The 13,133-nt window shown below is 31.1% G+C and overlaps 1 protein-coding gene across 1 annotated transcript in view; it reads right to left on the reverse strand.

The window, feature by feature from the left end:
• Positions 1–4,558: 4,558 nt before the first annotated feature.
• LOC129285741 (MADS-box protein JOINTLESS-like) overlaps positions 4,559–13,133 on the reverse strand; it is a 15,268-nt gene continuing 6,693 nt past the window's right edge. The window contains exons 2-7 of the mRNA XM_054921605.1: positions 8,182–8,257; positions 7,030–7,091; positions 6,837–6,936; positions 5,502–5,543; positions 4,958–4,996; positions 4,559–4,805 (exon numbers count right to left, since the gene is read on the reverse strand). Coding sequence (XP_054777580.1) covers positions 4,695–4,805; positions 4,958–4,996; positions 5,502–5,543; positions 6,837–6,936; positions 7,030–7,091; positions 8,182–8,257 — 430 coding nt within the window. The 3' untranslated portion in view covers positions 4,559–4,694. The remainder of the gene's footprint in view (positions 4,806–4,957; positions 4,997–5,501; positions 5,544–6,836; positions 6,937–7,029; positions 7,092–8,181; positions 8,258–13,133) is intronic.

Below are 13,133 nucleotides of genomic sequence, written 5' to 3' on the forward strand. Positions count from 1 at the left end.
AGAGGAAGGTGATAAGGTTGCAATAAATATAACTGTATTAGATAAAGATATGACTTACTGCAATTGGCTCAGAATTTCCATTTATGGGCAAGCGAGAAAGCTGGTGTCCTGTCTGAATTATTTTTTTTAAATAATAATATTTTGGAAAAGAAAAGTCAAGCTTTAAACCACACCTTATTTTATTGGTTGGAATATGCAAGTGGCAAGCTAAGCCCAGCCTGTCTCCATTAAGTATGATGTTTGTTTAAGAGGACATGGACATGCCTATCAGTTACCTCAGACTGGGACATTTTGTACCCTCGTACTCTTCGAATCTCCTGTATCTTGGATGCATAGTCTTACTTGGGTTTCATTTTTTAATCCTTTAAATTTTGAGAAAATATTAAATAAGAATCAGACGGTGACATAATTACTAATTAGCCTCAAAAAATTTTAAAATTTTATTTTAATTTAAAAAATAAAAATAAAAATAATTTTAACTTTAAAAATCAAAATACATTTTACTTATTATATAAAATTATTAGTAGTTGTTAATTTTCTCACTTTACTTATTAATTATTAATATGAGTTACAAATTATATAGTTGACATGTTAATAATTACTCTCTCTATTCAAAATTAAAACATTTTTTAGCAAATCTCATCCCCTAATAAAATAGTTACCTACTTTTAAACTAATTCTATCTTTTTATATTTATTCCTATTAAATACCCTACAATAAATATAAAGTCATTATCAATAGGGACACTTTTAAGAAAAAGATAATAATTAACCTCGAAAGATGAAAAATACGTTATATTTTTTAATATCTAACTCTTCAAAAAATACTTTACATTTTTTAATAAAAAAATAAATAAGACTTGACATCAATTATTCAATCATGGAAAACAATATCAATTATTAAATTATTAACTTTATTTATTAATTTATTAACATCAAATGTCAATTACTAACAAATTTTATAATTTATTAACATCAATTATAATAAACTATTAAGACTAATTTTCAATTTTATATATCAAGTATGGTCTCATTTTATTTGAGGTTATATTTGAATCATACTAAATTATGGGTTGTCTAGTTCAATTATTTTTATAAAAGAGAGTAAATTTAAATTAAGCCTAAGTCTTATTCGGTTCATCTTTCTTACAACTCTATTTATTTTTATGTAAATTTTTATTAAAAATTGTTTATATTTTAGAAAGCGTGTACCTATTATTACCTCAGCTGACAAAAAGTACGAATCAGCAGGATTTTTTAAGAATGTTTTAATTAATTTAGGAGAAAATTTTATTTAATGTGATGGACGTTGGTCCATTTACTCTGCTTAACAAATTCTCAGATGGACGTTGGAAGACGAAAGCACGTTGAATGGGTCAGACGTCAGAAAATTGTGTGGTCACTTTTCCTTCACCGTACAAATGGGCACGTGAAAATCTTATCCCAAACAGAGATTTTGGCAGTGAAATAAATTATCCAATCCGTACCCTCGTACTCGTCCACAATGTCTTCATACTTTCCATATATACATATGGCCTATAATTTCCTTTTTTATCCAAAAGGATTTAGGAGTGAAATTTATTACCTTGTGATCTTCTTAGTCGGAAGGAAATGGAAAGAATGGAATGGGAAGGAAGATTCTAATAAGTTAATAAGTTGGATTTAAAAAAAAATGGAGACCTAGATTTAAAAGATTTTAATTATTTTTTTACTCTTTATTTTATATTTTATCTTTTTTATAATTTTATTAATATTAAAATTTTACCCATTAAAATCTCCCACTAACCTCCCACTAAACAAGAATTAGGTGCTAATATGAGTGAAAATAGATTTGATCAAACTAACCTTTGATCAAATAAACTTGAGTCAGTATAGTAAATCAAAAGCTTAAGTTTAAGTCTAAATTGAAGTTTGTATAAAGTTTGTTTTTTTACGGCTCAAGCCTAAGCCTACCTAAAATCTAATATGACCTGAAAGCTTATTTAAAATTAAATATCTTAAACATGTCCACGTTTTAGTTTTAAATATTTTAAATATACTTTATAACTATTATAGTATATAATATATAATTTGATTTATTAATTATAATATATAATAATTGAAAGGACTTACCAATTACAATATAATATAACAATAAATTAATAATATTAAAATTAATATATAAGTCTAATATAATTAAAAATAAAAAGAAATAGATTGATTAAAAATTAAATGATGAAACTGATGTATGTATGTATGTATATAAATAGGCTAGCCTATTGTATTCATAGGCTAAGCTTTAAAAAAATAAACTTGACCTCATTAAATAAATCTAATTAAAAATATGAACCTAATCCAAGCATATTTAATAAGAAATTTAAAGTAGGTTAAATTATAAGTTTCTTATTGAAGGCCTGGCCCATTCTCAACTTTAGGAGCTATATAGATAATAAGATAAGAGGGCATGAAGTGGGGAAAAAATTAGAGTTACGAACCACAATTTAAGGGAACGAATAAATTTGTTGGCTAAGACTTTTAGAGAGAGAGAGAGAGTATTCAATTTGACTTTTCTTAAAGGCAAACTAATCGCGGATTGAGAAGAGAATGACAATTGCTGTCGGGAAAATTTCATTTAAAAACTTTTGACTATGGCATAATTTCAATTGAGATTTAAAATATTTTAAAATTTTATTATAGGTTCGAGAGATAAAAGGAAAATAATTTTTTAGTATTTTTTTAATTAAATAACCAAAATTTTATTACTAAAATAATAAATTAAGTTATAATTTTTACAAGAAATATTATTAGAATAATAAGTTATATTACATTTTTACAAATAATATAATTGAAATAACAAATCAAGTTATATTTTTTATAAGTAATATTATCGTAATAATAAGTCAAACTATGATTTTTACAAATTTATTAGAATAATAATTCAAGTTATGATTTTTATAAATAATATTATAAGAATAACAAGAAGGTGTGTTTATTCTAGTTTACTTGCAAAACTTGTAAGTTGACTTTTTATTTCATTTGAGTCCTCCAGACTTGTAGTGAAAGTTCATTTTTTTTTTGGGCCACAATTAAAATTATACCATATTCAAAGACCTTTAATGAAATTTTTTCATTATTATAAAAAAAAGGAGAATAACAATTAAAGAACTAAAAGAGAATTAATGGAAAATATAATTAAAATTTTAAAATTTACACCTCAAACTTTTACTCTCTCTAGACTATAATGCAGGTCATTTTTTAGAAGATTTGTGTGGTCCAAAATATAAAGCATCAGGTGGGTGTTATATACTTTTTAGTTACACCTTATTTTATTGAGTAATTAATCAAAATGTCTTAAATAAGTCAAATGTTATACTCTTTCCAGTTCAAACACAGCATTTTCCTTCAATTAACCTCATTTTAAAATATAAGCAATTGAATACATATAAAAAATTGTTTTTTCAATTTTACCCTTTGTATTTATTAGCCTAAATTCTTGTATAAAGTTATTTTATTCACCATGAAGTTCATTGATAATTGGGAATAAGGATAAAAAGAAAAATAATATATATTTTTATGAGAATAAGAACTTTATTTGTATGTAAATTTTAAAATCTATTTATATTTTCGACTAAAGAGAGTATTTATTACACTCAAAGGTACAATTAAAAAGATTTAAAAATTTAAATAAAAAAATCAAAATTTTAACCAATATTTTTAGAAACATAAACTAGTAAACGATGATTTGTATTGTAACAATTGTTATAATCAAGAAGATAAGCTATAGTGCTATACTGTTAAATTGGTCTATAAACCAACAAATAGCTGTTCACTCGTCATTGAGGGTGTCAAATATAATGATCTCTGGAAACTTAAGATTTTCGATGTGGGTCAGCCTGAGTATATAGCCCAGCTGGATTTTTTTTGGGACTTGTTTGCAGCCCGGCCCAGCAACAAAAGCGAGGAGACGTGTGGTTCAGATATGGAAACTGTTGAATTGGGTTCATGATGTCTTTTTATAACCTGAAAGATGATGATTTTAGCAAAGCTTTGGCGATTCGACGGGGCTGTTACATATGTATCTTGAAATCTTGCTGTAATAATGCACTTTATATATGATCAGAAACTGATTAAGCCCTTGTGGACTTCAGCAGCGGCAGCAAATGATACTTCACAAGAATTGTTGTCTTAAGAACTAAAATACTGAAAACAGACAAGTCATTCATTGAACCGGTCAAAAATTATAATTAAACTGTGATTAAATCAGCCATAAACAAAACATTTTATTAAATTAAGGCGCTTGTTTAATGATTTTTCGGTCCAGTTAGGCTGGTTAACCCTCATTTTCATACTGTATATGTTAAAAACTAACAACCTGGTTTGTGTTAAAATTATAGGATAATATTCATTTTAATCCCGAAATTTTTTCTCAATGATTGAGTCTTTAAACTTTAGTTCTCATAATTTATTGGATTAAAAAATTATAAAAACTAAATCTATTAAAGTCAGGACTAGATGTCCTGATCGGAAAAGTAAAGTTGAGTTGGTTGATATTTACTCACATTCTGAAGGAAAATCCCATGTATGTGCTCTCTTGTGTGGGGCTTGAGTTCCATCCCCTCTTTGTTCTTTTCTAGTTCTCAATTGATTTAAATAAATCCAATCATATCTTCTTTTAAATGCTACTCAATTCCATATATAATTGAATATTATATATGATCAATAAAACCCCAACTTGAGAGAGGTATCAGAATCTTTGAAGTGTTGAGGAGTATCAGATGAGCTGGACGAGATCACAGAGTCATATGGTTGTCCTTGTTCTAGTGTAACCTGAAAACATAAACTTTCTTTATCATTTATCTCATTCCAATCCTCTATCATTGCAATAATTAACAGAGAAAAAAAATAACCAAGCATTTGCATCAAAAACAACAACAACAAAAACTAGGCAGGATCTGAAAAACATAGTCATAATATATCACCTGTTTCAATCTCCTGTTCTCTTCCATTAGCTGCTTACCCTGAATCAGATATGATGAAGCTTGAGGGAGAGATTAAGGTAATAAATAGTATATATTACCAAACCTATTATAATAACACATTACTGGGATACCACCAATATCCTTTAATTAATTCAGTAGTTTTTTCAAAATAAAAATAAAAAACTTTATCTGATGAAATAAAATTTGGAAGTAGTGGGACCAAAACCTCTATATCAAACCTCCTAAGTTGAGACTCGTTATTGGCAAGCAAGACATACTTTGTACACCTCTTAAGCACATAAATTATATACTTACTGTGTATTTCTATCATCATGGAAGTTAAGCAGGATAAAACAGAATGAAATGTACTACTTATTTGCGCTATTTAATTTCCACAATCTTGTTTGCATGGCAAAAAAAGACTTAAAAGAATGGTGAACTGCTCATGTAAGACTGTTCGTCTCTCTAATTTACTCAATAGAGCAACTTTTCTTTTAGTATCAATTAAAGCTGTTACTTTCTCAATTACTAATGGACAAAATACCTTTCTCTTGAGTTCGAAGGTCTCATCTATCATTGCTTTATCCTGAAACACATAAGAAACTATAATCTTATAAGATGAAAGTCCACAAAGATGATTTAATGAGTAGTAATTAGACGTACTGTCAAGATTTTTATTGCAGGACAGAGAGACCCAAATTACCTCAACATTCCTAGAGTGCACATATGATGATATGGGCCTGTCCAAATCAAATTTGATGGTCTAGATTTTTAAAATAGAAATTAACAAAATTTATCCCATGAATATTTGATCTAAAGTCCTCCCAATTTAATGGGTTCTACAAGATAAAATTATTTCAAACAAGAGTAAACATACCTCTTCATTTTCTTTCACTGGTTTCCTTTTCCTCACATCTCCCAAACATTTTCTATCTATGGCCTGTTTGGCATATTAGAAGGAATTTTGGAGGAGGAACTGGCACTACTAGTGGCATATTTTGGTCTAAAATCATGTTTGTCATCACAGGTGTTAGAAATGGGGGAGAGAGGAGAGGAGGAAGGGACAAGATTAGTTAAATGACATCACATCTTAAATCAAAACTTAAGACATATATTTATGGGTTATTTTTTATTTTATATTAGTTATTAAGGTTAATTTTATCCAATGTGAGACTTCCTACATCTTTTTAAATTTACTAACACTTAGATAACCTAACAATTTCCCTTTCTCTAATGTGAGTCCACAAACTCCCGATGTGAAAGATGCTCCAAACACCAGGTTTTGATTTTAGGCTTTGGCTAATAATATTCTTGCCCCTTTCCCCTCTCTCTTGTCTAAGCAATCGCTCCCCATTCTTCATAAATGATGGGTCCTTTATTTTTATTTTATATTAGTTATTAATTCTAAGTTTATTTGGCGTAGGACATCTCACATCATCTTAAATCTACTCACACTTAGACAACCTAATGACAAAAAAAGAAAGGAAAGAGGATAGAGAGGGGAGAGAGTGGAGGGAGGGAGGGAGAGGAGAGATTGGAGTGAGGTGGGACAAAAAGGTAAATGAGAGAGAGAGAAGGAGAGAGAGTGGAAGGGACAGAGGAGATAGAGCTATCTAGGAAGAAGAGGGAGGGATAGAGGAGAGTGACATGGGCACAAAATGATAAATAACTCATTTTTATAGAATGAAACCAATTCCATTGTCCCAAAGGTGGGATCAGGTTTCACCAATTTTGGTGGAATCAATCTTCCTATAAAATCTTGGTTTCTGCATAACAAACATATGAAAGCACCCAGAATTCTTTTTCCAATTCCTTTTTCCTGCCCTCAATTAATTCCTGCGTACCATTAATCCAGTATAAGGGAAACAAAATAATCAACCTTTGCCTTTGAAACACGCATCAAACCCGTTTCAAGCAGTTCCTCTAGTTTTTGTAATTCTTGAATTGTGGAATCTTGCAACTCGTCTCCATTCAATTGCCTGTTCAAGTGAAATAACCCTGTAATTCATTAATACAATACAGTAGCTATATGGTTGGTTACACAGTGCTTGTTGTGCAGTACACCTCCATACCTCAGTTCATGAGTCCTTTTTTCAATTTCATGGCTCAGCTTATTGTAGCTTTCACTTCCAATCTGTAACATAAGTTTTCCAAGACAAACCCATTGAGGATTTTACATCAGGTTGTCTGTGAACTTTGTTTGCCCAGATAAAAGAATGTGGGGTTGGTTCCTTAAGTTTGAAGAGATTTATTAAGTCTTGATTAACATGCTAATTGGCATGCATGCACTTCATACAATTAACTGGTATAGATTGTTTATGTTCAGAATTAGAGATATAGAACTTTAAAATGTAAAGATCTAGGTATTAGAGAATGCAAAGTTACAATTTTTTTATTAGCTGATTGATGCAAGAAAGTAAAGATTTTTATAGGAAAAAAAATCTATTTGGGATAAAAATCATGCAGCAGAATAATAGGTGATGCTGTAAACCAAGCATAAAGAATTATGCACTTATTATAACTTATAATAAAATTACAACGAATCCAACAAACTTAAGGGTGGAAAACTAGCAACACCATTAGAGGCTATATGTTTGATAAAGGTTATAATTAAGTAATATATTAGCTGCTTATTATTGGTTTTACTAGCCATTTCTTTTGTGTTCACGGGAATTAATGTTAATCGAGATTTAGCATTCATGCCAGCCTCAAATAGTCGAATTAAAATGGGGCTATGAAATGAGATCATATGCACATGCTAACAATTATGCTTAGTTTTTCTTTTAGCTAAGTTTTTCTTAGAGTATTGCCCTAGAGACAATTGCACACACACCCAGTCAAACCCCTAATATAGTTCTCAAGAAATTTGTCATCATCTTTACTTCCTATGATAGAAGATTAATAACCATTTTGTTTACACTTAAGTAGGCTTCTCTACCAATGGTTGTTTCTTTTCTGGAGAATGATATTCTAGAGAAATGCTAATGATTACGAATAACCAATTATAATTAGTGCTGAGGGGCCTTTTGTTGTTGTTAATGTGATCCTTTCAAATTAAAGCGGTCTCAGATAATCCGTGTTCAAACAATTGAATGATTTATTGCAAGAATATGACTTCCTTTGACTAATGTTTTCATATATGCTTTTATGTAAAAAGTCATCAGTTTCTACCTCATCATCCAAATGGTGAGAGAAAATCTTCAGAAAGGAAATTAATTGCTTACCTGCAAATCAATACAAGGTTGATCTGATCTGTGCATGCCTAAATGCATATCATGTCTCAGAGTTATCTGCTGCATACTTGAGACAGAAAAAGCAATATCTCAGAATCCTTTGGTAGATTATTAAGTCATTTCGATTAAATGATTCGTATGTCTCATTGAATGATCTTCTAACATTATTATACACCTCCCCAATTCTCACTGCAGAATACGCCAATGCCACATATGCACTTTCTTCACTCATTTGCGCTAAAATGTTTATGTTCATATGCATACCTGCATAATATTGGGAGAAAGTAGATGTATCTTATTATTTTGAATAGCACCATATATACATCCTAAATATATACACTGAGGGGGAAAAAAAAGAGAAATAATGCTAATAAAGGATCATGCCCAACTTGCTTACATATTCATCAAAATTATCTCTTGGAAGTCTCTTGGTGAGAACATCAACAACTTAATTGCTTCTTCATTGGGATGTATTAGCCACACAGCTACACTTTCAATCTTTTCCTTGATGAAATATTTGTCCACTCTTCCACGTACCTGTTTTGTTCTATCTCGCTGAATTGGATTATAAGATGTATTTGTGGCTTTCTTACTATCTCAGTTTTTTAGAAGTGTTTGCAACCACAAGCCTTTACAGATTCTATGAGCTATGGATCTAGACTCAACTTCTAGAACACTTCTTGCTCTCACATCTGTTAATTCCTTGCTCCACCAAGTTACCATGTTGCCCATATGAAGGTACAACACCTAGATGCAAATCTTCTATTATCTAAAGTTCCCGCCTAATCAACGTTAGTAAATATTTTTACATTGGATGTTCACTTCTTTGAAGAATAGTTCTTTTCCAAAAAAAGAACCTTTTAAGCACCTCAAAATTATTACACTGCTCATAAGTGAATTTCCTTTGATGAGTGCATATGTTAACCTACGAAGCTCACAACAACAGCAATATCAGGTCGTATGTGATAGGTATATTAATTTTCTCAACAAACTCTAATATATCTCCTCGTCAACTAGCTTTCCTCCTCTTCCTTTTTATTTCAATAGGAGTATCACTTGATTTGTAGCCAAGCATTCCAGTTTCAGTCAAGAGATCAAGGATATAATCCTTCTGTGAGATACATATTCCTTTCTTTGACTTAGCAACTTCAATTCCCAAAAAATACACATTTGGGCCAAATCTTCTATTTCAAATTCAGAGGCTTGGACTTTCTTCAATCTCTTTCTCTTCGATGCCATTGCCATTTAAGACTATCATCCACATAAACAATTAATATGGCCCTTTTCCTTCCATGTCTAACAAGAAGTGTATAATCAAACTGGCTTACTGATAGTGCTACCTTTTTTAGTATCTTTGAGAATCTATCCAACCAGGCTTTGGGAGATTGCTTTAGTTAATAAGGGATTTCTTCAACTTGCAAACTATGTTGCTTTTACCTAGTTTTCAAATCTAAGAGGAAGGTTCATATACAATTCTATTGCTACCACCACTGACAAAGAATTCTTGATATCCAGTTGATCAAGTAGCCAATCAAGATTTTCATCTTATTATAATAGGACTTTGACTGTGCTAAAGCTTTGCAACTAGGACAAATATCTCAGCAATAGTTTGTGCCATAGGTTTGACTAAACCCTTGGTAACAAGATGAACTTTATATTTATCAAAAGTTCTATTAGCTAGCATCATACTTAGTGTAAAAGTCCATTTTCATCCTACAAGCTTCTTTTCCTTGTGGTAAATGAAATTCTTCCCAGTATTGTTCTTTTTTCTAGAGCTTTTATATATCTCTTCCAAAGCAGGCTTCCTCCACTTTAGTATTTCAGGAGCTTCATTTATTGCTGGAAATTTTATCTTGTTAATATTAGTGGTGAAAGCACATAATCTTGAAGAAATTAAAAAGCCTTATAAGGCATAACCACTTATAGGATGAAAGTACATGAGTGAGGTTGTTTTTCTTAAGAGCAATAGGAAGATAATCAAGATTATTATATTCAATTAATTGTTCTAGAATATCTGGCTCATTGGATGGATCGACATATGGGAGTTTAGGAATTGTCCTAGGTTCTAACTGTCCTAGCCCTTTAGCTTCAAGAGCTACCTGTAGTTCTAATCTCTTAGTACTTCATGTACAAGTTGCTCACTATTTTATGATGTTCTTTAGTAAGTAATAAACTCTCCCTTTTGTGGTTTTTCTACATCTCCATCATGTTTCCTTAGTTGAATAGAAGAAGTAGTGAAGTTGATGGCATCGAGAGACTAGTACAAAGGATTGGGATTAGGCACAATTGAACAATGTTTAAGAGGATGAAGAAATGGCGGTGAGTTTGAAGTTGAATCTCTATTGGGTCCCTGCTTTCCCAAGTCTCAATTCACCCTTACTCTCCCTTGAATTGAAGTCTTAGGATAAACGAGGTACCCTCCAAAAAGGCAACATCAACACTCACAAAGAGGCATTTAGAGGCAGGATCATAATACTTGTGACCCTTTGTTGGTGTGTAACTTAGAAAAAATATTTTTAACAATACAGCATTCGGTTTAGGATTTTAGTGAAGGTGGATAAATGATTTACAACCAAAAACATAGAGAAGAATATTGATCTTAACACAGGAAACACTGTATATCTATGTAATGTTTTGATAGTGATTTAAAGGACAATACTTGACTTGGCATTCTATTATAAGATATGTTATAAGGAGAATTGCTTAAATATTTTACAATATTACAAGTGAACATAAGGGCTATTGCCACATCAAAAATATGTTTATTTTTTTCTCCCAGCTGCTCTATTCCATTAGGGGTATGAACACAAGTACTTTGTGAATGATGCCATGTTTGTGAAGAAACATACTTAGAGATTGTTGAAATATTCAATGCCCTTATTAGTGTGTAAAATTTTAAAACTAGAATGTAATTGACTGTTTATCATAGCACAAAAATTATGGAATACATATGAAACCTCAAGCATTTCTTTTAAAAGTAGACCCAATAGAGACGACTAACGAGTATTGTCATCTATGAAAGAAATGAACCACTTATTATTGGTGCGGTTTGGCAACATGGGATGGTCCCCACAAGTCATTGTGTATGGTTTTGAAAAGTTTTGGTAGGAGCATATTCAGCTATAGGCAACGAACTTCGCTGGTGTGTTAGTAAGTTCATGTAGCTTACACTAGATTTTATATTGATATTCTAGTTGAAACATAAATTGGGGAATAACTATTAAAGATAATGAAAATTAGCGTGACCAACCTTTTTTATGTCATAGCATAAGGTCATTAATTTTAGAGGTAGATGCAAAAATTACTTACAATAAGTGAGTATGGATTACTCATTTGAGTAATTATTTCAAAATAGCATAGCCCTTCATATATATACTTCTTAGCACTACCAATTATCATACTACATGATAGATCCTAAAACATGTAAGGGGATAGGAGAAATTTAGCAAAATAAGTTGACTACTTGGTTAATAAACCAACAAAAAGAAAATTGCAATCAAGTTTGGAACCATGAAGAACATATTCTAAAGCTTTAGAATCCAATATGTAGATATTCCCTTTTTCATATTACTAGTGCAAACTAACCATAAGCAATCTTCAATTTTGAATTACTAGCATGGTGTGTAGGTGGTGAATAGTGATGACAACTAGTCATGGATATGATGCTCTAGAATCAACAATCCATATCATTTTATTTTGTAAGGCCATTAATGCTTGGATAAAACTCCCTTATTTGCATTGAATCTAGCCAAGGACACATTTTTTAGCATTAGGAGAAGTACATAGGCCTTTACCTTCAACTTAGTCACTGCAATAATCTAACCAAGCACACCACTATGCATCCTATAAAGCTACCCTTAATTGTCTTGAAATAACCATGGCATAACTTCTGTAACCTTGAATGAAGAAACAACAACCAAATAGTGCATAGAAGTCAAAACCATAAGCCACACACAATTATAGCCAACAAAGCTGGAAATGAAAGTTTCTAGACTTGGAAAACTAATTGATTTGGTTGAAAAACTAACTTATTTCTAGAAAGCTAAGCCATTGCTAGAAAGTACATGCCATGTGCTCCCACATACTAGAGATCAAGATATGAAGAATTATACAAGGCTTTCAATGGTACATATTAGATCATAATCATAATTATATCAGGTTACAATGCTGTAATCTTATCATATCAAATCACAAACATAATAACTATCCTAGATTTAATCCATAGAATTGTTGATTTGATCACCTGAGTAATGGACTAAATACATAAACATTCCCCCTTAAACAAGAAGCAAAAGCACACCCTAAGTTTTAGACCATAAATACAAAAATTGAGTGTGGCCCAAAGGTTTTGTAAGATCTGTATCTGCTCATAGGAGGAAACATTACACACCTTCGGTTGTTGAGCAAGAACTTGACCCCAAATAAAATGCATGTCATTTTCAATGTGTTATGTTTGTGAATGATATACAGGATTTTTTGCCAATGCTGCTGCATTAACACTATAACACCATGTCACACCATATGATAGGAATTTGTTTTATTGGAAATTTGAGCTCTATTAAGAGAGAATGAAGCCATGCAATCTCCATTACACAGTTAGCTAAGGCTTTAGGTTAGGCTCAATGGAGGATCAGGCAAACTACACTTTGCTTCTTAAACGACTAGGAGAGGAGATTTCTACCCAAACCATATAGTAAGTAGTTACCGTGTGCTTGTCACTAGGACATGTTTCCTAATTTGCATCAAAATATGACATGATGTCAAGATGCTTATATCTCCTAATTTGTAAGCCATGTAGAACTATTCCTTTTACGTAATGCAATACGCATTTGATAGCTTGCCAATGTGCTGAGGTGGGTCAATTAAGGAATAGCTAAGATGAAATGACAGTATAGGAGAGGTCTGGTCTAGTATTGGTCAAGTACTGTAATGCTCCTATTGCA

Source organism: Prosopis cineraria, unplaced genomic scaffold (genome assembly GCF_029017545.1).
Source record: "Prosopis cineraria cultivar Desert tree isolate PC_DT_omini unplaced genomic scaffold, ASM2901754v1 PC11, whole genome shotgun sequence".
In the NCBI taxonomy this organism is placed as follows: Eukaryota; Viridiplantae; Streptophyta; class Magnoliopsida; order Fabales; family Fabaceae; genus Prosopis; species Prosopis cineraria.